The 25,675-nt window shown below is 41.6% G+C and overlaps 1 protein-coding gene across 9 annotated transcripts in view; it reads right to left on the reverse strand.

Moving 5' to 3' along the window:
* Window positions 1–209: 209 nt before the first annotated feature.
* The window catches only part of Esr1 (estrogen receptor 1), a 399,315-nt gene continuing 373,849 nt past the window's right edge, over window positions 210–25,675 (reverse strand). For all 9 annotated transcript variants that reach the window (XM_074072284.1, XM_074072304.1, XM_074072297.1 and 6 more), the window contains 2 exons: window positions 8,612–8,795; window positions 210–4,657 (listed from right to left, as the gene is read on the reverse strand). In XM_074072284.1, coding sequence (XP_073928385.1) covers window positions 4,423–4,657; window positions 8,612–8,795 — 419 coding nt within the window. In that variant the 3' untranslated portion in view covers window positions 210–4,422. The remainder of the gene's footprint in view (window positions 4,658–8,611; window positions 8,796–25,675) is intronic.

Below are 25,675 nucleotides of genomic sequence, written 5' to 3' on the forward strand. Positions count from 1 at the left end.
GAGCCAAGAATTGAGGCCAAATCTGCCCCCATAGCAGTGTCCATACACCTGAAGTTGGTGTTACATACCTGGGGGGGGGGGCAGGGGATGGGAGAGTTGGCCTGGCATTCAAGTTCACTGTGTTCCACTGTGAGCCTCAAATCACTTTCATGTGATCAATAGTGAGCCACTAGCAAGAAGTAGAGCATAACACAAATAAATGAAACTCCTTGTCTTTAGTTTAATTCTTTATTTGAACATCAAATAGGTTGAGAAAATGGTTTACAGGTGCTTAAGCATCCCGCTGGATTCTTCACTTTTTTCAAGGTGCAAAAGAGGTTTACAAGTGTGTCTCATTAAACAAAGCAAAGCTGCGACAAAACGGGCTCATGTCAGTAATAGTATGCATCAGCAGAAGGGTGTATTCATCCATCAAACACAATTGGGCATTTGAGCCTTTTCCCATAAAACAAGAGCTCTACACTGAAGAATATGTAGTATACAAAAAGCATCATTTATAAACTGTGAGAGAACATAAACTGGCATAATGTCACTTATTAATTCAAGTCTCTATGACCAATGACCTCTCTGTGAATGCAAAGGGGTCCGTGTCTTAGGCACCTGCTCATGGGACTATATGTTATTACCAGGGTGCACAGCTCTGTACACACACACTAAAGATGGGTTTGCAACATGGCAGCATTTACATATTTAAAAAGTTCAGGCACATTTGGATGCAAAAACAAAACAATAGAAAATTTTCTTGAGTCTCTGAAAGACAGTGCAAAATTGAAGTGCCACAATAGAGGCAGCAATTACTTAGAAAACAATTTTAAGTGACTTTAAAAGAGACCACGTTTTAATTTAAATGGAAAGGAAATGCAGCTAGAAACAGAGCAGAATCACGCTAATGAAAAGATGGATATTTGGGACCACAGTTAAGTTCATTTGCTCCAGTTGAAAGTGAGTAAATTTTCAGGGGGTTAATCTGGGAAGCATGCAATGCAATCTAGATCAACCTCCAAGACTTGCACCAAAGAAAATTATGGTTTCCTTATAAGCTACTGTAGGTATCTATTTGCCGTTCAAAGAACGTGTTTTCCCAAGCAGATCTGCCTGTAAATGTTAGACATTACTATGGTCCTCATGATCACTCCCAGTATCCAACTCAATCCCAGAGTTGGAAAATAAGAATAAGAAGGGATTTATAATTGGCTTCTTGTAAACCAACAGCCTAATTCAGTGGCCATTCAAGGTACAAGATTTCAAAGTGCGAACACCTTAATGTGATTGAAAGTAAATCATCAGTAAGTCATTTTTTTGTTCATGCCCCCAAAGGCATCAGGTATGGCACAGTTAAACACATTTGTAAGGGTACTAGGAAACTCTATCAAAGATTGCACTTCCTTAGGGACTGGATTTTGGCAACCTATATTGATAGGGTCTTCTCTTTGGATGACCTTGTCTCTTATAGCATTACTGAATCATTACAGCAAAGATAGGCAATGACTAAAAGAAACTTAGCCCCCTAGCTAGTCTTTGGACTTACTGCTGATGGCATTTCTCCCCACAAGAACCCAAGCTACCATTTTGGAAATGGCTGTCAATGGAGCTAGTTATTTTTAGATTACAGTGCAGAAGTGGAAACACAAACCTGGCACAAACTCCAGGTTCCACAATATTCAAAACTCTCATTTGCATTTTACCATTCTTCAAATTCCCAAACCCTCTTTCCCACCCTGTTCTCACCTTTCAGGTAGATCATGTCTTTCAGACTTTAAATTGTGTCAAAGTGGGGGGCAGGGAAATACAGGAACAATTCTCTAGCATGTCTCCTCTGCCCTCCGGCAACATCATTTCACAAATGTCAGCTGCTTATTATTGGCACTTCAAATCAGAATAAAAAGGAGATTTCCAAAATTGTTTGAAACTTGTGGGCTAACATTTCAACCATCTGATGTTCTCTGCCCATTTCAGGTGTAGTCATATCTTAACATGAATGCAAACACAGTAGATGAAGAATGTAAAAACCTCCACTGTATTATCGTTTGGATTTAGCTGGCATTACATCATCTATAGTCCTAGCATTTTTTTATTTTGTTTTTATTTTTTAAAAAGAAAATCTCAGTATAAACATTAAAAAGAACCCACTGACCCATTAGCTACTGTCCAAAAATACTACTACTGATATTTTGGTAAAAGCAAAATTAGCTGCCCTGAATAATTTTCCTTTTCAGGCATAATCTCTGCTACATAAGATTGTCTGTCATTCAATATCCAACAATAGGCATGTGGATTAGTGCTATTTTGTCTACTGTGGATACAAAAGTTAATATGAAATGTGATCTTCATTTAAATGAATAATCACCAGGCTTTAGGCATCAATGACTGCATACATGACAAGGTAGCTTGAAAAGTATACCAAAAAAAAAAAAAAAATCAACATTTTTCCTTGGTTTTCGCATGTTAACCCAGTCAAATTAAATCCAGAACAGAATTATTACATTCAATTGTCTGATAAACAAGCAATGCAATTTCAAAAAAAATATATATTATACTATATAAGGTGCTTCCTAAACAAACAACAAAAGAGTTATGTTCTTAAACATATTCTTAATGCAGATACACAAAATTGCCCCAAAATTTAGATGTGCATGCATGAAAAAAAACTTTCTTCTTTTTTTTGGCCCTCCCAGTTTCCCAGTTATTTGGCAGTCACTTAACTGGGCAACCAGAAATTAGTGGAGCTCACCTATGCAAACAGGTCATACCAAGAAGCCTAGCTGCTCACCTGGGTTAGTGGCTAACACATCACCTTTCAATAGAGTTCAAATTATAGACTATGAAGTCATGGAAGGAGACTTAATTTTCATTTGGATTAAGAAAAGGAAATAAGCCATACTGTACTAGGGAAGTAAAGGCCACAGGAAAGTGGCTCTGTGGCTCTTTTTGAGCCTGTTGGTACAAGGACTCTTTGTGGTACAGTTCTGGTCTCATTCTCTTGGTTTCTAAAGTTTAAATACATAAACTAAGGGAATAGGGGAAGGAAATTTTCCCAAGGCCAAAGCAGCTGATTTTTGGATGAGCTCTGAACAACCAAGGACTGTAGTTTGACCAGCCCCCAGCATCTGGGGCCAACTGTAGGAATGCAGCCATGTGCTGTGGTCCTGATCTTCCAATCAGGGCCATGCAGGAAATGAAAAAGAGGCAGACTACCCCGTGGATCCCAAGGCAGACCCACTGAGCAGTGCGGGGGAGGGGAGCCTGGGAGGTGTGCCCCTGGGAAGCAGCAGCCTGTGGCCAGGCCACCCTGACAGTCTCACCATTTTATCCAGTTACTCCCCTACTTCCCTTCTTGTTCTCTAGCAGCCACAATCATCATACACATTTACTATGTAGCCTCATGCCCCAGGACTAAAAAAACAAAAACAAAAAAAGTGTCACCACAGTGCCCGTTCATTTAAATTGCCCTGATCACTCTACATGGGAATAATGCATTGTGAAGTCACACAGAGATCCAAGTAGAGCACCCTCTACTGGTAATGCAAGAGCCGCCTCCCCCCAACGCATAGGTCCTCAAGCTGCTTTTACTGCAAGTCCTGGGAACAGAGGAGTTTTCTTTTCTAAAGCAAAAATAAAATAAAAAACTAGAATTTACCCCTCATGTGGGGGGACTGATATATGTGGGGGTGACAACTGAAATCAATTTGCTGTTTCCCACAGGTCTACAGGAAGCCAGAATTACTTGGAGCCTGTAATCTGTAAAGCCAGCAATACAGATTTCAGCCAGCCTGAAGGTACAGTATATTAAGGTGACATAGTTTTGACAATTAGGGGAATCTTCCTTCCCTGTGTGCATCTTGTATTCCTATAGCGTAAATGAACATACAATCACCAAATATTGTGTTATAGCCATGCAAAGGAGCAAACAAATCAAAGTGTCACTTTAATAAGGTGACATTTTTCCATAGGAATACAAAAGAATGCTATAAGGAACCCTTGAGCTAGCTTTCTCCGAGGTGTCCATAAAGGAACCACTTTAAATTCTTTCCTGAGGCTTATTAATGGAGCCATTACAAAGTGCTTATCAGAGGTGAAATATCTACTCTCCAGGCCTGGGTCTCAACAAGTAGCTTCAGTGCACAAACATCTCATAGACTAAGTTCAGTTGTGAAGCGCTATAGGAATCTTCATTCTTAGAAATGCAGTGAAAGGGGAAAGAGAGCTGTTACCAAGATTTAGCCCTGGAATCCCTTTGGCTGTTCCCAACAGAAGATGTGTCGATAAGAACCGAGCAAGCAAATGAATGGCCACTCATACAAGAAAGCCACTGGTGGCAGATACATGCCAGGGTGTATGCGAGAGACAGAATTCCGCAAAAGTGATGCATGACAGGGGTAAATGCAGCAGGGATTCTCGGAACCTTGGGGGAGCTCAGAGCTCTCAGATTGTGTTGGGGAAACTCTCTGCTTCCTGGGTGATGTAGTAGGTTTGCAAGGAATGTGCAGAAGAGGAGCTGCTGGTGGCTAGCTGGCTCTGGCTGGGCTCCTCTGGGGGCACTCCTGGGCGGTTGCCTGGGGCATGTAGGCGGTGGGCATCCAGCATCTCCAACAGCAGGTCATACAGGGGCACCACGTTTTTGCACTTCATGTTGTACAGATGCTCCATGCCTTTGTTACTGGGGAAGGAACAGAGAGGATCGTGTTTAGACCCCAGCTGAGTCCCAGGACTGCTGAAATGCCTAGAGAGGGGAAGTAAGAGAGGGCAGGCCCACCGTCATAAACCTTCTCCCTCCAGCCACTTCCAGCATATTTGGTATACAACTGCTCTCCTCCATGGCCCTATTCCCTAGATAACGATTACAGCTAAGTAGAGAACATGAGAAGATACACAATCAGCAGGGATGACCTTTTTAAATATGGAACCCAGTTTGAGAAACATGCTTGCTCAATCCTCTCAGTGGTTTCCCATCAAACTCAGAATATAATAAAAATTTCTGTGTACTCTCTCCCAGGTCCAATGACCTACCTCCATTTCCCTTCACAGAACTCATCCTGCTTTGTGCCCTGCACTCTCTCTCAGCCACACTGGGTTTCGCGTTCCCCTTTAAAGAAGCTAAGATTCTCCCAGACTTGGTGTGCCCACTTCCTGGATGCACTTCCTACAAGTCTTCAAATGCCAGCTCTTCTGAGTGGCTTCTGCTACCCTGTAGCAATGACCTCAGCCCTTGCAGCCTCAGCTGCTATTCTACATCATTGTGTTTTCCCCATCACACTCATTACAGCCTGAATAGGTGCATTTATTCTTCCCATCCCATCCTGAGTACACACATCCGATGTGTGCCATACACACATCGGCACACACAGGGCAAGTTCTAGGAGGGACAGGAATTTGCCTGTTCTGTACCCTACTGTAATCTAGAACAGCAAATTCTGCCAAAAATTTGGTAACTATTCTGTAAACAAGATGACCAAGAGGAGGGAAATGTAGGCCAAAGGCATTTCCCATTGTCCATGCACCATCTCTGCCTTCCTCTACCAGCCACCACCCATGGGCAAAGGGGGAGGGGATGACAACTATTATTTAGCTTGAAATTTCTTCTGAAAGAGATATGTATTGTGAGTAGCAGGATCAAGAGAATGTCCTAGAAAATATTTACATTGCCAGTGTGGGGAAAACCAGCCCAGGTTGGAGCCCTGCCATGAAAATTCAGCATCCGAGCCATTCAGGCCTGCAACCCAACCTAAATTATGTGCTTAAGTGTTATTTTGTTTTTGTTTTGCTTTTTGATTTAAAATGGTGATGAAGTTAAATGCCTCCTGGGTCTGCCACTGTCTTCCTCGTGCAACCTAACGACTCACACCCACAATCAGATGAAAAGTAGCGCTGAATTCTCTGAGCAGCAGCATGTGGCTGAGGCTAAACTTAACAATACAGAGGTCTGGCATTTAGACTGGTTGAAGTGAGGCACAAAATACTATATGTGTACATATATGAGTGGGGGTGGGAGTTGGGTGGGAGGGGGCCTCAAAGCTTTCAGTAGAACAGCAACGTCATTCATGGTTGTGCCCTCTGCCATATTGCCAGTAATATCAGCCAGGGCTGATATTTACTGCAAATAGACTTGGTGCTAGCTAATTAGGCCTGCTAAGCTGACAAGCAGTTAATAGATTTGAAAAGTCAGCAATTCCTATCAACAAATAAAAACATTCATAGGGGTTACATGGTTCCTACAACATCATTGAAATTCCTAACTCACAGTAAAAGCTGGTGTGTTTTCTTCAAGGGTAAGATTACTCTCTCAGCTGGGTGATTTGGCAGGGGTTATGTTATTCTAATTCACTCTCTGCTTCTCCCTCTCTAGCATACTCATCAGAAGAAAGACAGGAGGCCAGAAACAGTGGTACAGGCCTGTCATCCTGCTATGCAACAGGTGTAGGGGAGAGGATTTCGGTCCAAGGCAAAAACTCAAGAAACTTTCTGAAAAATAGGTAAAGCAAGAGAGGGGCTGGAGGTGTGGCTCAAGTGGTAGACTGCTGGCCTAGCAAGTCTGAGTTCAAACTGAATGCCACCGAAAAAAAAAGGATTTAGAATATTTTCTTTGAATGTGGTCACCTGCTGCACCTGGCAGAGTGAGCCCTGCATCTGTTACCTAGGGATTCTTGGGGAATCCTGAAGACCACGGCTGTAATCATCTTCTCCTTAATTTAGCCAAATAGAAGCTCCTACCCAGAAATATCAAATTCACAAGCAGAAGAAAACCTGCCATAAGTCATTTGTTTTCATCCATTCAGTAATACTCTTGTGAGCATGTTCTATAGTAGGCATATATATATATATATATATATATATATATATATATATATATGGCACTATGGAGGGCAGAAAGAAAAAAAGATCACTGTTTTCTCGATATTGCAAGACTATCTCCAGGAAGGGTGATGCCTGGGACATCAATGGAACAGACTTTTTTCCATTTGAATCACAGAGTTCAAGATTTGAAATGCTCTTAAAAAGTGTCTAATCCCACCCCCTTCAGAAATTCTGGTCCTTTCTCATAGCTACTAAAAACGAAATCTCTTTTCTTGGTTCCTAGGGTTTTGGTGTAAGCCCAAGGTCATGTAAACTTTATCACCCATGGGCACCTGTCTCTCTAGTGCCATAACTTCATGGCATGGCACTGCCATTATCATGGACTTTCTGGAGTCTACAGTGAAGAATCCATTCTTTCCTTCCTCTCCTCTCTACAGACTGAGTTCTGTTTATGAGAACGGTATACACTAAACCTTTGTCCAGCCGAGTTTCATGATTATTTAGAAATTCGGCCATGTTCACCTTTCGGCATAGAAACATCCTTCTTCCTCTGTTGATGACCTTCCTTGGCTCCTACAGAAGCCATTTATTGAATATTCATGATGAGCCTGGTACTGTTTTAATTGGTACACAAAGTAAGTAAGACAGATTGGCATGATGGCCCCATGGAGTTTATATTCTAATGGGGCAGAAAGGTAATGAAATAGACAACAAAAATAGTGAAGAAGAGGGTGTAAGTCCCAATAGTTCTTCATTGTCAGATGCTTCCTGCAAGGAATGATATGCAAGCAATGATAGGTTAGCTTGCTCACTTCCCCCTGCAGTGGATCCATTGTCCTTGACTTTGGGACTCACCACTTCACTTTGCTTAGCTAATGACACGTTAGTGGATATGATGAAAACAAAGCATGGGCTGGCTCTCTTATGCTTCTGTCATTGCTAGGGGAATACATCTCAGGTAACCTGTAGCTACAAGGAGGATGAGACAGGTAAACAGAGTCACCTGGCTTGAAGCAGAGTCTCCTAATTGTGCCTCATGGATGTGTGAGTGAGCCCAGCTAAGATCCACAGGGCTGTCCCACCAATCTGCAGCTGGAAGTGGAGCCACCCAGAAGACTGTGGAGCAGCTTACTATGGCAGAGCTCAGACAACAAGGAGGTCTCAATAAGCTAAGTAGGGGAGAATCACAAGGAGTATTCTAGACAATGTAAAGGGGTTTACGCTGTTATCTAAAAGCAATGGGAATCCTTGAATGATGTTGAGTGGACAGATGGTGTAGTCAGTTCTAGAATGATAGATGTGGATCCATTATGGAGAATGAATTGGAAAAGTTCAAGATTAAAGGTAGGCAGACATGTTGGGTGGAGTGGAAATCCAACAGAAGATGCTGGTGTTGTGGATGAGGGTAATGGCAAAGAAGTGACAGTATGGGGTTTGAAAAGTGTGGAGGGGTCAGCATTGACTCTCCAAGAGTCTCTCTTTTGGGGTTTCCTGGTGTAAGCAGGAGTGTGACACTGGAAAAGTCAGTGCATGAAGGCACATGCTCACAGACTTCCTCTCCTCACCCACAAGACCTTGACCTGCTTCAAACCCAGCATACATGCCACTTCCTTTAGACCTATTATCTGACACTCACCTATGCCCAAGAAAATTCAAGGCCCCACCCTTCTCTCCTTCACTAGCACTGCCACTTATCGTGTATTGGGAAAGATTCCAAGAGGTCTGTGCGTGCAGACAGTGGCCCTTCGTGGCCAGCTGTCATGAAGGTCTGGGAAAGAGAGCTTTCTTTAGTCTCTGCTGGGGCTCATGGCAGCCTCACCTCATGTGCCGGATGTGGGAGAGGATGAGGAGGAGCTGGGCTAGACGCCGGTGCTGCTGCTGTAGAGTCAGGCCTGCTTTAGCCATCAGGTGGATCAAGGTGTCTGTGATCTTGTCCAGGACCCGGTGTATATGGTCCTTCTCTTCCAGAGATTTCAAGGTGCTGGAAAGAAATGTGTACACTCCTGAAGGTGCAGAGAGAAAGAAAGAGATATTCAAAGTTAACAAGGCTGAGGACACTGGAAGTGTCCCTGGGACATACTGATAATCCAGGGTTCTTCCCCTGACAGGAGTATAGGAATGGGGACATTCTGGACCCATGTGAAACCAAGCAACTATGTCTGGAGACCCTAGGAAGCCAATATGGCCTCCTGTGTCTGAGCCAACATTCCCAGAAAGGGACCCTTAAGGTTCGGGCTATAATGGGAACTGATGGCCACTTCTAACTAATATAGTTGGACACCAACACAAACTGAGCATGTAATAGAGACCACAACCCCGGGGGGAGGAAGCCATTATTGTTGCTTTTCAGGACACAGAGATACATTAACCTGCTAAGGTAATTCAGACAGAACATAGCAAAGCTTAGACTGCTCCCTGTCTGCCAGCTGCACATCCAGTAGTAAGAAGTCAGACTTCCAAGGAGATGTGGAAGACCCCTGGTGTGAGCTTCAGAGAGTCATGGCTAGAAGGTGGTTTTTCCTGGTAGGATTTAGTTTGCTGCTATGTTTCCAGTGAGGTTTGTAGCCTAAGCACTTTTAAGCCTCAGCTGAAAAGCATATGTGATAAGGTGGGTCCAGAAGACCTCCGAAATAGCTAGCTGTTTCCCCTGCCAGGAGGGCTTCTCCTCTCTTGACTTTTTCCTACTCTTTGTGCAACAGGAAGCCTGAGGTACAGGCAAGAACTTCATGGTTCTATTCTTCTAGGCATGGCTAGTCCTGAGGTAGACAATCAGAGCCCTGTTCTGGATTGTATATGGAGGTTGTGAGCCAGAAATTCCTCCCTCTAGGGTTGCATGCCATACAGGGTTCTTAACAACCCCCTTCCAGACCATGGACCCTGTCTGCAGAAGGAGCTGAGCAGCCACAAGCAGAGGTAAGAGCTATAGGCATTGTCCGATGGAAGAGAAAGGGTGAGAGGGAGGTAAGGATGGGGGGCGGTGAGAAGAAAAGACAGAGAGAGATCCTAGTTCAAATCACAAGATCCTACTTCTTATACATTTTTCATTTGATTTTTTGAGCTTTCATATACCCTTTCTAACAGAGAATCAACAAGTCCCCTCTTTGCTTAAGATCGTGTGAGTAGGCTTCCTGTAACTTGCCACAGGAGAATTCTGACTATTGGTTTTAGCCATGAGCTCAGCCCCAGGTTGGTTGGCTGGTGAGAACTACAGAGAATGAAAGGAAGTCAAGGTGGAGCAAGCTTGTCTTAGGACCACACGGTATATATTTTTTTCTCAACTAAACGTTCCAGAAAAAAGTTCCTCCTGCCAATCACATAAACAGCAGGTGACAAATACATATGATCATCCAAAACTGAACCAAGAGGAAATTAATCACCTGAATAGACCTATAACACAAAATGAAATTGAAGCAGCAATCAAGAGTCTCCCCAAAAAGAAAAGTCCAGGACCTGATGGATTCTCTGCTGAATTCTATCAGACCTTTAAAGAAGAACTGATACCAACCCTCCTTAAACTGTTCCATGAAATAGAAAGGGAAGGAAAACTGCCAAACACATTTTATGAAGCCAGTATTACACTTATCCCAAAACCAGGCAAAGACACCTCCAAAAAGGAGAACTATAGGCCAATCTCCTTAATGAACATTGATGCAAAAATCCTCAACAAAATAATGGCAAACCGAATTCAGCAACACATCAAAAAGATTATTCACCACGACCAGGTAGGCTTCATCCCAGGGATGCAGGGGTGGTTCAACATATGAAAATCAATAAATGTAATAAACCACATTAACAGAAGCAAAGACAAAAACCACTTGATCATCGCAATAGATGCAGAAAAAGCCTTTGAAAAGATCCAACATCATTTCATGATAAAAGCTCTAAGAAAACTAGGAATACAAGGAAAGTTCCTCAACATTATAAAAGCTATATATGACAAACCTACAGCCAGCATTATACTTAACGGAGAAAAATTAAAACCATTCCCTCTAAAATCAGGAACCAGACAAGGATGCCCACTATCTCCACTCCTATTCAACATAGTACTGGAATTCCTAGCCAGAGCAATTAGGCAAGAAGAAGGAATAAAAGGAATACAAATAGGTAAAGAAACTGTCAAAATATCCCTATTTGCAGATGACATGATCCTATACCTTAAAGACCCAAAAAACTCTACTCAGAAGCTTCTAGACATCATCAATAGCTATAGCAAGGTAGCAGGATATAAAATCAACATAGAAAAATCATTAGCATTTCTATACACTAACAATGAGCAAACGGAAAAAGAATGTATGAAAACAATTCCATTTACAATAGCCTCAAACAAAATCAAATACCTAGGTGTAAACCTAACAAAAGATGTGAAAGACCTCTACAAGGAAAACTATACACTTCCGAAGAAAGAGATTGAGGAAGACTATAGAAAGTGGAGAGATCTCCCATGCTCATGGATTGGTAGAACAACATAGTAAAAATGTCGATACTCCCCAAAGTAATCTACATGTTTAATGCAATTCCCATCAAAATTCCAATGACATTCATTAAAGAGATTGAAAAATCTACTGTTAAATTTATATGGAAACACAAGAGGCCACGAATAGCCAAGGCAATACTCAGTCAAAAGAACAATGCAGGAGGTATCACAATACCTGACTTCAAACTATATTACAAAGCAATAACAATAAAAACAGCATGGTACTGGCACAAAAACAGACATGAAGACCAGTGGAACAGAATAGAGGATCCAGATATGAAGCCACACAACTATGAGCAACTTATCTTTGACAAAGGAGCTAAAAATATACGATGGAGAAATAGCAGCCTCTTCAACAAAAACTGCTGGGAAAACTGGTTAGCAGTCTGCAAAAAACTGAAACTAGATCCATGTATATCACCCTATACCAAGATTAACTCAAAATGGATCAAGGATCTTAATATCAGACCCCAAACTCTTAAGTTGATACAAGAAAGAGTAGGAAATACTCTGGAGTTAGTAGGTATAGGTAAGAACTTTCTCAATGAAACCCCAGCAGCACAGCAACTAAGAGATAGCATAGATAAATGGGACCTCATAAAACTAAAAAGCTTCTGTTCATCAAAAGAAATGGTCTCTAAACTGAAGAGAACACTCACAGAGTGGGAGAAAATATTTGCCAATTATACATCAGAAAAAGGACTGATAACCAGAATATACAGGGAACTTAAAAAACTAAATTCTCCCAAAACTAATGAACCATAAAGAAATGGGCATGTGAACTAAACAGAACTTTCTCAAAAGAAGAAATTCAAATGGCCAGAAAACACATGAAAAAATGCTCACCATCTCTAGCAATAAAGGAAATGCAAATTAAAACCACACTAAGATTCCACCTCACCCCTGCTAGAATAGCCATCATCAGCAACACCACCAACAACAGGTGTTGGCGAGGATGCGGGGAAAAAGGAACCCTCTTACACTGTTGGTGGGAATGGAAACTAGTACAACCACTCTGGAAAAAAATTTGGAGGCTACTTAAAAAGCTGGACATCGATCTACCATTTGATCCAGCAATACCACTCTTGGGGATATACCCAAAAGACTGTTACTCCAGACGCACCTGCACATCCATGTTTATTGCGGCACTATTCACAATAGCCAAGTTATGGAAACAGCCAAGATGCCCCAGCACTGACGAATGGATTAAGAAAATGTGGTATCTATACACAATGGAATTTTTGCAGCCATGAAGAAGAATGAAATGTTATCATTGGCTGGTAAATGGATGGAATTGGAGAACATCATTCTGAGTGAGGTCAGCCTGGCTCAAAAAACCAAAAATCGTATGTTCTCCCTCATATGGGGACATTAGATCAAGGGCAAACACAACAAGGGGATTGGACTATGAGCACATGATAAACGCGAGAGCACACAAGGGAGGGGTGAGGATAGGTAAGACACCTAAAAAACTAGCTAGCATTTGTTGCCCTTAACGCAGAGAAACTAAAGCAGATACCTTAAAGCAACTGAGGCCAATAGAATAAGGGGAACAGGTACTAGAGAAAAGGTTAGATCAAAAAGAATTAACCTAGAAGGTAACACCCACGCACAGGAAATCAATGTGAGTCAATGCCCTGTATAGCTATCCTTATCTCAACCAGCAAAAACACTTGTTCCTTCCTATTATTGCTTATACTCTCTCTACAACAAAATTAGAGATAAGGGCAAAATAGTTTCTGCTGGGTATTGAGGGGGGGGAGAGGGAGGGGGCGGAGTGGGTGGTAAGGGAAGGGGTGGGGGCAGGGGGGAGAAATGAACCAAGCCTTGTATGCACATATGAATAATAAAAGAAAAATGAAAAAAAAATTCCATCAAATAAACTTAAAACACGTTAAAAAAAAAAAAAAAGAGCCGGTGACAATGTATTTCTCTCTAGACTACAACTATGTACCAACATGGTTTTGGTCTACCTCTATTCAGCTCGCTGACCACCTCATAACCTATTTCTTCTCCTCCATTCTCCCCAGCTTCACCAGCACCTTCAAGTTAAGGCTCCCGAGTTTATCAGTCCCTGCCTCTACATTGGTAATATTACTGCACTTTCAATAGCCTATGGGTTGGGACTAACAAAACCCCCTCCACAGAGGAACTCTCAGCCCAGAATGGAAAATGGCTGTGATAAAAAACAAACCAAACAACAGAACCAGCGTGTTCAGGATCCTGTCTGGCATGCGCTTGAGCAGAACCATGTACCTTTTGGTACCTCCGGACATACTGATCCAAAGCAAACGGCACAGAATAAGTAGGACAGATGTTAGGATAAGAAAGAAATTGCTGATAAAATTATGTGCATGTTTTAAACTTTATTTTTCTGATCACATTAGCTTTTCAAATGCCTGTGTGTTCTCTTTTATCTCCATTGACTATGCCTCACTTTTCCACATATTCTGTGTATGTTCTGCCTGTTGAATACTTGGAAACTTAGGCTATGCTTTTAAATATTAGATGACTAAGTTTGGAGAGCAGCCTGTCTTGTTTTATAAGTAAGAAAAGTGAAAATTCATTTCTTTAATCAGTAGTTTCGTGTTACTAAGAAAATATAAATTGCATTGGAAAGGCGAAAAAGGAATAAAAAGAAAGAAAATCTGGGAATCTTTTGGACACTGTTTAAACACTAGTGTCATTGACAAATGGACGCTGATAGCTACGTTGCGCGACCCGTCATGTTAGACTGAAGAGTTCATTGTCTCTGACTCAGCAAGTTACCTAACACGATAGAGTCCCTCTTAGCTTAGTAGTTAGTGGAAGCTCACTTCATGACTCTCAGGCAGCTGTGTGGATTAAAATTACATTAAGAACTTGTTAAGAATATGCATTCTGAAGTCTCAGACTTTGCTTCAGGATAAAAAACACATGTGAATTTGGAAAAACCCACTTAGTGATAATCTACTATTTTAATGATTTGATTTATCTTCATATAATTTTGCAAGTTTTTTCCAGGTTAATTGTGCTAAATCAGTTCTTCAAATATATCTTTATTCTGACACCTTGATGTTCATCTCTGTAACATGAAATGAACAACTTTTAGCATATCATTAAGCTCTTCATCATTCCTCAACTGACTGTAACATATGACACCTTAAACATAGTTTTTCAGATAATTGCAAATAAACAGTGGGAACTGACATCTAAAACAAAACCAAACTTTCATACTCTACCTAAACTCTTTGTTCTAGTTTATAACCTCATGGAGTTTAGAAAAAAAGTTAGCATTTGTTTCTATATAGAAATATATCAGTGGTAGAGAACTTGCCTAGCATGTACAAGGTCCTCGTTCAATCCCTAGCACTGAAAAGAAGGAGGGAGAGAGAGGGAGAGAGAAAGAGGAAAGAGGGGGGGGGAGAGAGAGAGAGAGAGAGAGAGAGAGAGAGAGAGAGAGAGAGAGAGAGAGAGAGAGAGAGAGAGAGAGAGAGAGAAGAAGAAGAAGAAGAAGAAGAAGAAGAAGAAGAAGAAGAAGAAGAAGAAGAAGAAGAAGAAGAAGAAGAAGAAGAAGAAGAAGAAGAACAGGAGGAGGAGGTGGAGGAGGAGGAGGAGAAGGAAGAAGGAAGAAGGAAGAAGAAGGAGGAGGAGGAGGAGAAGGAGAAGGAGAAGAAGAAGGAGAAAGAGAAAAGGAAGGAAGGAAGGGCAGGAAGAGTTCATACATATAAAAGAATATATGTTGCATTACATACTCTGTAAAGAATGATGAAATAAATACTCATAATCATACCCTATAACTTATGAAATAGGACATTTTCAGGAGCTTTGAAGCCTATCTTACATTCTTCCCTATTCCTGTCTCTCTCCTTGGTTGCCACAGTTTGGATTTTACTTAACTTTTTTTGCTTCAGTTTTACTATGTATTTATGTCACTCTATATGCCTGTTGTTATACCTTTGGATTTCCCAAAAGTGTTATTTTATTCTATTCTTCTTCAGTGTGCTTTTTCAATTTAATATAATTTTAAAGATTTGATTTAAAAAATAAATTGCTAGATTACTTTACTCATGTTCCATGTAGGCATTTGACAGAAAGACTGTGTCCATCACAAAAATGGGCAAGTGTCCAGTGGCCACGGGACTGCTTTCAAGGTTCTAAGTGGCAAGAAGGTGGCCATGCTGGGTTGGGGTCAGAGAGAGCCTTGGCTGAGCTCCCCATTGGCTCTGTCTCTCAAGGTGCATCCTCTATGTCATCATCCACATTCCAGTCTCATCTTCTACAGGTCCTGCCATAAGCTGGATATCCTGGCAACCAGCCAGGCCACAAAGCTGAGTTAGTTCAACTTGGGTGATGCAATTTCTACCAATTTCCTTGTGTTACCACCCAGGATGCTGGCCTCACTCACCAATAATCCTTTTCTTGTTCAAGGAAACCACAGAATCAAGGATCAAACAGCTTGGTGGTTCCTGCCTGGAAAAGTGGTCCTATGCATCTCTGTTCTTCCCACACTGTGTGTCTAGTGGCAAAGCACACTGTGCTCAAATTCAGCAATCTTGAGGACAAGCATTGCACAGTGCTCTTTCCAACAGAAGAAAAAGACATGACCCTCAGACTCAAGCCAGTCAAGTTTTCTCTTGGGCTGCCAATTCTGTATCCTCCTCAATGTACATGCACTCATGGGATCCTCCATCCAGCAAACATTGACTAAGAATCTCCTGTGTGCATCACTATGTTATCTGACCAAGATTTCAAGCCTCATTTCCTTTCAAGCATTAACAGTTTAAGAGCAGATATTGCCTGTGGAGTGAGAATTTTCTTTCTGTGGACTCTCAAGATGTGGACCATTCTCAGAAGTACTGTTTTTCAAGTCCTGCTTTGGCACCAGTACAGCTTATCATCTCATTCTTATCAGCAGATGCTTCCTAGCTGTGCAAATATACTTAGGAATTAAAATACAGTCCTGTCGAAATGCCAATAATTGACAACAGCAGCCATCATCCTTTTAGACTTTTCTGGCAGATGTGGTTCATGTTTGCTGCCGGCTGCCCTTAAGGAGCCATTTGAGAACAACTGCAACCCAAATTCCCAGAATGCTTCAGGTGTTCTGGCAACTCCTCTTAATGAGCAAAAGCAAAACAGGGCTGCAGGTAATTTCCATGTCCCAGGTGGTTTGGGCTGCGCTGGCCGGTAGACCACTGTTCCCAGTAGCCTGGGGGGCAGTGAGACCAAGGGAGAATTCGGCAACTCTGGAGACTGCTCTGAATCCCAAAGATGGCAGCAACAAACAATCTCTATGTCATTATCCAGTCTCAAGGCATGGATGGCGGATCTGAGATTCTACATCAGCCACCATGGGGAGATTTAGGAAGAGTCTGTGGGGACAACTGGTTGTAGGGAAACATGGGGAGTGAAGCCACATAGGCATCCTCATGTGTAGTAGACCTTGACCCAATCTCTCTTGCTCTTGGACTTTCATGAACTTGACTCTGCTCTCCCCCACCTTTTCTCACTCTGCTAGGATGCTCTTCCTGCTTCTCTCCATCTCTGCCCCTGCCCCACAGGAACCCCTCCACCCCATGTTCCTCAGCTCTTTCCCAAGTAATGGAGTTTTCTGGAAATCACTGCACACACATTTGTGTACTGTGCCCAGAAGGAAGCCCAGGGTCCCCAGCCTGCCTTGTCATTTACCTCCACTTTGAGGGACTGGGAAGAAGGATACACATCTGACTGCTGTGAGAACGCAGTGCTGAGATCTGTGGCTTACCATCTTGCTGGAGAACATACTCATCAAGCATGGTCACATTTTTTTTTTCCTTTTTCAAAAGGAAGAATATGACAGCAGACCCTGGGAGAGATCTTCAGTGTGTGGCTACTTGATCAGAAAAAATGGGGAATGAGTCAAAGGGCAAGGACAGCAAAAAAGACAAAGTCCACAGCTGGCAGTGATCTGGGCCAGGACGCTCTCACTCAGATTGCTCACAGAGGACCCAGTGATGAATCAGTCATCCACATTTTGGATTTTCTGCAGAGAATTGCTTCTGGGACCAAATAGTGTGTTTGTTCAGAGGTGCCTTTGAGGTTGACAGTGTGGTGAGAGCACATTGGCTCTATGTTTCATTTATGATGGCTGTTCTTTCTTGGAGGTGGTACTGTCCCTAAAGGGGTGTTGGACAGCACATGGCTCCTGCTGCCATTCAGTGGAAGGAGCTGTACTAGATGTCTCACAATGTGCAGGACAGTCCCAAATGATGAAGAATTTTTTTCCCTCATCCCTTTTATCTCTCAAAAGTCCTATTGCATAAAACAGAAATTTGTAGTGAAAAATTTGAAAAGTGGGCTGGGGTTGTAGCTCTGAAAAGCTTTTACCAGGCTGTAACCAAAAGGTCGTGTGCAAATTGGTTTATAGAGAAGGAAGCTTAAACAGAATACTTTCTTAAAATTATTAAATAACCTCTTCACTTTATGCAATCTGTCAATTGAGGATATTATATAAGCTTTCCACATATGCATTAGTTGAAATGATTTCAGTGCCGCTGTCCAATATTACAAAAAAAGCACAATTGGTTGTAAATGTGTAGAGGAGATACAAGACTCTTCTAAACAAAATTAGAGTTGATGATTATAAAATGGATGGTACACAGCAATGACGTAGTGTCTTATTGCCTCTGACACATTTCTACGTAATTTTGTAACATGGTATGAAATTCACATTGCTAAAAGCATAAGGGTTTTGGTTTCTTTGGTTGCACAGGGACCAAAGTCAGGGCCTTATGCTTGCAAGTGCTCTACCACTTGAGTCATATTCCCAGTCCCTTCGCTTTCAGTTTATTTTTCAGATAGGGTCTCACACATTTGCCCAGACTTCTATCCTCCAGCTTCCATCTCCTGAGTATATGGGACCACAGGTTTGCACCACCACACCCAGCAAGGTGATACAGTGGAAGGGGCATGGAGCTTCCACACCTTTCAGGGCGTACCACCTGCAGACACTTCCAGGTGCTTGGGTATCTGGAATGTCTCTGAACTTTGCCCTATTAGGTTTTTACCGAAGCTTCATTACATAGGCATGATTGACTAAATTATTTTTTTTTTCATTTTTCTTTTATTATTCATATGTGCATACAAGGATTGGTTCATTTCTCCCCCCTGCCCCCACTCCCTCCCTTACCACCCGCTCCGCCCCCTCCCTCTCCCCCGCCAATACCCAGCAGAAACTATTTTGCCCTTTTTTCCAATTTTGTTGTAGAGAGAGTATAAGCAATAATAGGAAGGAACAAGAGTTTTTGCTGGTTGAGATAAGGATAGCTATACAGGGCATTGACTCACATTGATTTCCTGTGCGTGGGTGTTACCTTCTAGGTTAATTCTTTTTGATCTAACCTTTTCTCTAGTACCTGTTCCCCTTTTCCTATTGGCCTCAGTTGCTTTGAAGTATCTGCTTTAGTTTCTCTGCGTTAAGGGCAACAAATGCTAGCTAGTTTTTTAGGTGTCTTACCTATCCTCATCCCTCCCATGTGTGCTCTCGCTTTTATCATGTGCTCATAGTCCAATCCCCTTGTTGTGTTTGCCCTTGTCTAATGTCCACATATGAGGGAGAACATACGATTTTTGGTTTTTTGAGCCAGGCTAACCTCACTCAGAATGATGTTCTCCAATTCCATCCATTTACCAGCGAATGATAACATTTCGTTCTTCTTCATGGCTGCATAAAATTCCATTGTGTATAGATACCACATTTTCTTAATCCATTCGTCAGTGCTGGGACATCTTGGCTGTTTCCATAACTTGGCTATTGTGAATAGTGCCGCAATAAACAAGGATGTGCAGGTGCCTCTGGAGTAACAGTCTTTTGGGTATATCCCCAAGAGTGGTATTGCTGGATCAAATGGTAGATCGATGTCCAGCTTTTTAAGTAGCCTCCAAATTTTTTTCCAGAGTGGTTGTACTAGTCTACATTCCCACCAACAGTGTAAGAGGGTTCCTTTTTCCCCGCATCCGATTGACTAAATTATTAACCACAGGTGATCAACTTGACCTTCAGCCCAATCCTGTCTTGGCCTGTTCAGTGACCAGTTCCCATTCTGTGGGTGCCTAGGGGCTGCCAGCCATTAAATAAGTTCATTAGCATAGAAAAAGACGCTATCACTTTGGAGTTTCCAAAGATTTTCTGTATGCCAGGAAACAGAGATGAAGAGAAAATATAGATATTCCACACTATCACGGACATAAGAAGTAAACCTCTAGGTGTCTGAGCCATTATACAGTTTGGGGTCTATTTGTTATAACAGTGTCCTACTCTAATGTAAAATGCAAAGTATTTTATAGGTGACTGATGGTTCAACGAGTTAATTTGTATAAAATAGGATACGGTCAGAGGGATGTTTCACATTCCTTGTTGGGTTGGCATTTTCTACATTTTTAAGGCCTTAGACTACATGGTTTACTAGAAATCATTTCTCTTCCCAAATGCCAATTATTTCTACCCTATGTAATAGAAACTGCAGTCTCAGTTCTAGAACCACTCATTTATCCCCTGTCATGCTAACCGTTCATTCTGAATACTACATACTTCATAGCAACCAATTTGTTCAAAGAACTAACGGGCAAGCCCAGGACATCTGAATGCTTTGTTGGATGTAATTCGAAGATACAGCTCTCATTACTAAGGACTTCAAAGAGATTTCTCTCTTCTATGCAGGAACTAAATTTTTCATTTTGTGAGCTGAACAAAATGCTATTGCTTTAAGGAAATATTTGTCCACAGGTAGGAAACTTTTTTCTTTCTCCTGATGTGTTATTTACCTGAAAGGTGAAGAACCTGCTGATATCCCAGTCTTTGTGCAAATGTGTACTGTTACACTAGTGTGCAGAAGTCCTCTCTATGTGGTCTCTCCGAGTGAAAGGGATCACTTGGAGACAAGTGTCCCTTCCAGAATGTGACATGGGAACAGGTGCCCTTGTTCACTTTAGGTACTACTATATCTCTACAAATGCCTTCTTGGCACTGATGACCATGAAAGCACATATTTTTCTGATTCAGTGACATTTGCTAATTTGGTATAATGTTTAGTGAAATGTACAAAACGTTCTGGAAGGTAAATACTTGGTACATTCAAGCTGACTCAGAAGATAAGTCTCTTAATGATAGCTTCTGAGGGTGACACTGATGAACTGACTCGGCTGACTTCAGGAAAAAATCTTAAATGTGGACTCTTAGTTTTCAGTGGCAATCATATGTTTCACTTTTATCTATGGAGTTCTAGTTTTAAATTTTTACAGCAAATCTCATCTAGCCTTATACTTTTAGGACAAAGCCATTGTGGATGTATATTTTGCTCTGGAGCCTTACTTCTGTTAGGTATATCTGTAACATGTTAAAAAGAAGCAGCCAGGATTCTGGATTTTCTATTCTTTAAATGGTCAGTTACTACCTTTCTGAGATCAGACACTCCAAAGGCATGCTTGGTAGAAAACTGCCATCCGTATCCTACAGAGCAGCTTGGACAAGATTCCACCCAGGAAGCTGGCCCGGTCTCAGGAGACCCTGACAGTTCCCTTCTTTTTTTTCTTTTTTCAGAACTGGAAGGTGAATAGCCTGGATGAATTTGTTTCCCTGGACTCTACCATATCTTGCCTGAAACTCCAAAGATTATGGAGCAATGCCACATCATGACCATGCCACCTTTCTAATATCACCCAAATCTCCCATCCACATGTTTTCAACAATAGGATATCACACTCTTCCTACGGAGAGATGGGTTCAATACTCCTCCTTGCTTCAGTCTGGACAGACTCATGACTTGCTTATAGTCAGTAGGATGGGCTGAAAGTGACCCTGCATAATTTCTGACCATATGTCATAAGAAGCCATGAAGCTTTTGCTTTAGCTAGAACACTTGCTTTGGGAGCCTTTACTACCCTATAAGAGGTCTAGTGTACCACGCTGTAGAGAGGCCACAGACCAGTATCCCAGGTGGCAGCTCTCACTAACATTCCAGCCAACAGCCAGCATCAATTGCCAACATGTGAATAAAGATACCTCAACTATCAAAGTCCCCCAAGCCAATGAGTATCTTCCTTCAACATCCCAGTCATCAGGGAGAAGAAATAAGCCATTCCCTTTGAGCCCCATCCAAATCCACAACCAAACTTTTTGTTAATAACTGATAAGTTTGGGGATACTTTATTGGACTACAGCAGCAGCTAGAGCATCCTTGAATGTCCACATTGGACATTTCAGGAGGAAAATCATCAAGAATAGGTAAAGTGGAGATTAAACTCTGATATGCTTCACTGTGAGCTACGACAGTCAGCATTTGGATACTTCCTGCTCAGAATTCGAATTCTACTCCCTCCCAATGCTTTGGCTCAGTGTCCTCAGTGTAATGGTAAGAGTTTGAGTCTATACTGTCAGAGAGATGTGTACAGTTACCAGTTTGCACAAGAAACCTTTAGCCTCTAATTATCCCAGCTGATTATCAAAACATAGGGGTCACTTCCAACTGGAACCCCAAAGGATGTTCACTCTGGTTTCTCACTAGAGAATGAGCAACTCTGAATTCACAGTTGCACAATCAAGGCTGGCTTGTAAGTAGTTGACTTTGTAGAGATTTGCTTGAAAGAGAGAGTTTATGTTAAACTAGTCCATTTTACTTTCATGACAAGTCTATGAACCTTATAATAGAATATGTTCTCCTCTTTGTTTGGCCAGGTAAAGGGAATTTAGAGCCAAATTTGTATCCCATCCTAGGAACTCTACAGAAATGTGCTAATCTGACTGCTGGATTTATTATTTTCTTCATGTTATTCTTCCATTTTATAGATTTTGTCAACTATTAGTTTGTCCCTTTGCACTTCAGGAAATTTAGTAAGCCATTTCAAATATTCTGTGGTATAGGTGGTGTATCAATAAAGCAATAGGAAAATGTCCCCTTATCCCTCGCAAATCAATGAACAGTATTAGCATACATAGAAGTGTTTATAAAACATCGTTACACACTCATCTGTCTTAGCCTCATATCCAGAAAAAATGACATATGACCCAAGAGCATACGATTAGCTGATATGCACATGTCCACATCACTCTGAACTGACAGCCTTGTCAAACACCAAGAATGGAGAAATTAAGTCCAGCTCTCTTGCTTCTGATCTGCATATTTATCTCCTGAGCCACAAACCTGCAGAAGTATTTCCCATATTTTTTCTAGGGGTGGAATTGAAAAGGCTAAGAGTTCTCTCCAGTTATTTTGAAAAATGTAAGGGGTATCAAAAAATCCCTATTTTCAAGAGATAAGTGGGCAGGTAGGTGGTACATATCTTTAGTCACATCTATTCCATCATTTTAAGTGAGTATTCAAGTGGATTAAAATGCTATTGAAAAGGTGACACGTGATTGTGACAGACTTATCTTGTTTTCCCTTAAGAAGAGAAAGCTTATACCATATTGCAACAATACACAGGACTCCAGAATTATGGATTTAAAAGATGCCTTAGGATCAATTAGCTCAGTGATTTTGAAACATTTCTAGAGACAAAACCCTTTTTTAAGAAAGTGAGCCTTCTGTGAACCCTCATCTATAAGCTCGAGGAAGTCACACTTCACTGACTAAAGGAGGAGAAACTGTTGTGGGGGAGCCTGGAACTGCCGTACTCCAACTCCCCTTGCTGCCCTGTGCCCCGTCCTCTTGTAATCCTGATGATCCTTCCAGATCACGTGGCTCTTACAGAGGAAATGTAAAACCACCAGTCCAGAGAATGAAAAGTCAAGCTAGAGACTGGAGGAAAATATTTGCAAAAGGCACATCTGATACAGAACCATTATCCAAAATATACAAAGAACAGCTCAAAATCAACAATAAGAAAACAACCTGATTTAAAAAATGGACCAGAGACCTTAACAGACGCCTCACTAAAGAAGATCTACAGGCAGCAATTAAGCATTAAAAAAGATGCTTAACATAATATGTAATTAGGGAATTACAAGTTAAAACAACAACAAACACCACTATACATCTCTCAGAATGGCTAAACTCCAGAGCACTGACACCACCAAATGCTAACAAGGACAAACAGAAATGTGCTCTTGGAAATGCAAAATGGCACAACTGCCTTGGAGGACATTTTGGCAGGTTCTTATGAAACTAAACACACCCTTACCATATAACCCAGCAGTTTGATCCTTAGTGTTGCCAAGGAATTGAAATTTTATATCCACACAAATCCTGTGCAAGGATTTTTATAGCAACTTTATTCATAACTGCCTAAACTTGTATGCAACCAAGATTCCTTTAGTAGATGAGTGGACAAATGGCAGTATATCCAGAGGATGGAATATTATACACTGCTAAAAATGAATGAACCACTAAGCCATGGGAAGATACGGGAGAATCTTAGATGCATATTACTAAGGGAAAGAAGTCAGCATGAGTTGCCTACATACTGTATGGTTCTAACTGTATGACATTCTGCAAAAGGCAAAAACTCTGGAGACAATAAAAGATCAGCTGCCAGGGGCTGGTTGGAGGGAGGGATGAATAGGAGGAGCACAGAGGATTTGTTGGGTAGTGAAATCACTCAGTATAATACTACAGTGTTGGAAACATTTGTTGAAAGCCATAGAATATACAACACCAAGAGTGAACCCTGATATCAACTATGGACGTGGGAGATAATGTGTCAGTGTAGACCATTCCAAATGCACACATCTTGGTGAGGGGTGACAATAGTGAGGGAGACAATAGGGAGGGAGGGTACATAATGGCAACTCTGTATTTGCTACTCGATTTTGCCATGAACCCAAACCTCTTCTAAGAAGTTACGTCTATTAAAATGTGAAAATAAAAATTTAAAAATGTAAAAAAACAATCCACACTACTGACTCAGGCCAGTTATTTTAGTCGTTAGGAAACAACCTGTAAAATCCAAGGCACTGTGCCATAGGTTCAGACAGGGCAGAGAATCTGGACTTGACTGAGGTCACCCAGTTGGTAAATAAGTGACAGAGCCTGAGCTAGAGTCTCAGCACCCCTACCTTTGGCCCCAGTGCTCAAAAGCTCCAGAGAGAATTTCCTAACTTCAAGATTTGCAAGAAACTAGGAATGACTGCCAAGGGACTAGCCTCCAGAAATAAATGAAAATCGAGTCGTTTTTTCTAGAATGATCTAGAGGGCGATTCTTCTTGTCAAAACAAGGTGCGAAATGGTGTGGAGTGACGGAGTAAAGGTGAATAGGTGTCTTCTAAGAGGCTCTTTAAGGATTTTCATTGAAGTGGCAACAATGATTACTTTTGGGTGATGAAATTATGATTTCTTGGAACATTATTTTTCTTGGTGGCTTTTCTGTACTTTCCAAGTTCTCTGCTCTGGGCACATATTACTTTCACAAAATGGAAGAGAAAAATTCTACTAAAAACAAACAAGTGCCTTTTATTCTTATTATTTCACAAGTTTTGTGACTACCAGAGTGTTGAGAGGGAACTGCAGCTGGTATGATGGGTACTCCATCTCTCTATTGGGTTATTCTAATTACTTTTTCATAATTTTTTTTATATTTCCATCCTCTCTAAAACTGTTCACCTTTCTGAGCCTCTACCTGGCTTGTGGCTTCAGCAGGGAGTAGAGCTAACAAATCTGTTCCTAAAGGTTTTTTGAGTTTTCTTAGTTGGAAATACTTCTGCCCTGTCACCAATAACCTGAGCTAGGTAGCTGAGCACAGCAGCAGATCAGTTTCAAAGCCTGACAATATGTGGTTCCCAGAGGACTTGCAAATCTGCCAAGGGAGTAGAGCACAGCACCAATGTTTCACTAGGAGGTGCTCAGGGTTTGGTTTTCACAGAGAGCGAAGACTCCACTGTGTAACTCAATGACTCCCACTTGCTCTGTCAGCAGAAAGGCTGATGCCTCACCTATCAGGGTGAAAATGAATTTTATTCTCTGTTTCACTCCTGACATGCTGAGCTGTCCTGGGAGCAGACTCCCTCCCTATTCCTGGCCTGATCATGGAGTTCCACATATGCTTTCTCTTGCAGAGAGAGGCCCCAGTGGGATTAGACAAGCATGGTTAGAATCCACAGATAAGATCGCAGGAGAAGAGTACAGTCGCGGTGATGGCAAGGATCACATTCTTAGCTGCTTCCTCCAAACTCAATACTGGCTAGGAAATGATGTGTCGGTCACATGAAGCCCCAGAACCCAGTGAGCAAAATTACTGGAAGAGCCAGGCTCCTCTCTTAAAAGAGTTTACTTTAAAGAGAGGTGCAGGCAAGATTCCAAGATGGCAGCTAGAGGGAGGAAGCAGAAAGTGTGCCTCCTAAAGTAAAATCTTGGAGAGATGCTGGAGACACACCTTACAGGAAAAACCACCAAAAAGAGGCAAAACTTTGACTCCTCCACACCTCCAGCCTGTGCCTAGCATCTCCACTTCATGTTA

The sequence above is a fragment of the Castor canadensis genome, chromosome 1, assembly GCF_047511655.1.
Source record: "Castor canadensis chromosome 1, mCasCan1.hap1v2, whole genome shotgun sequence".
NCBI lineage: Eukaryota > Metazoa > Chordata > Mammalia > Rodentia > Castoridae > Castor > Castor canadensis.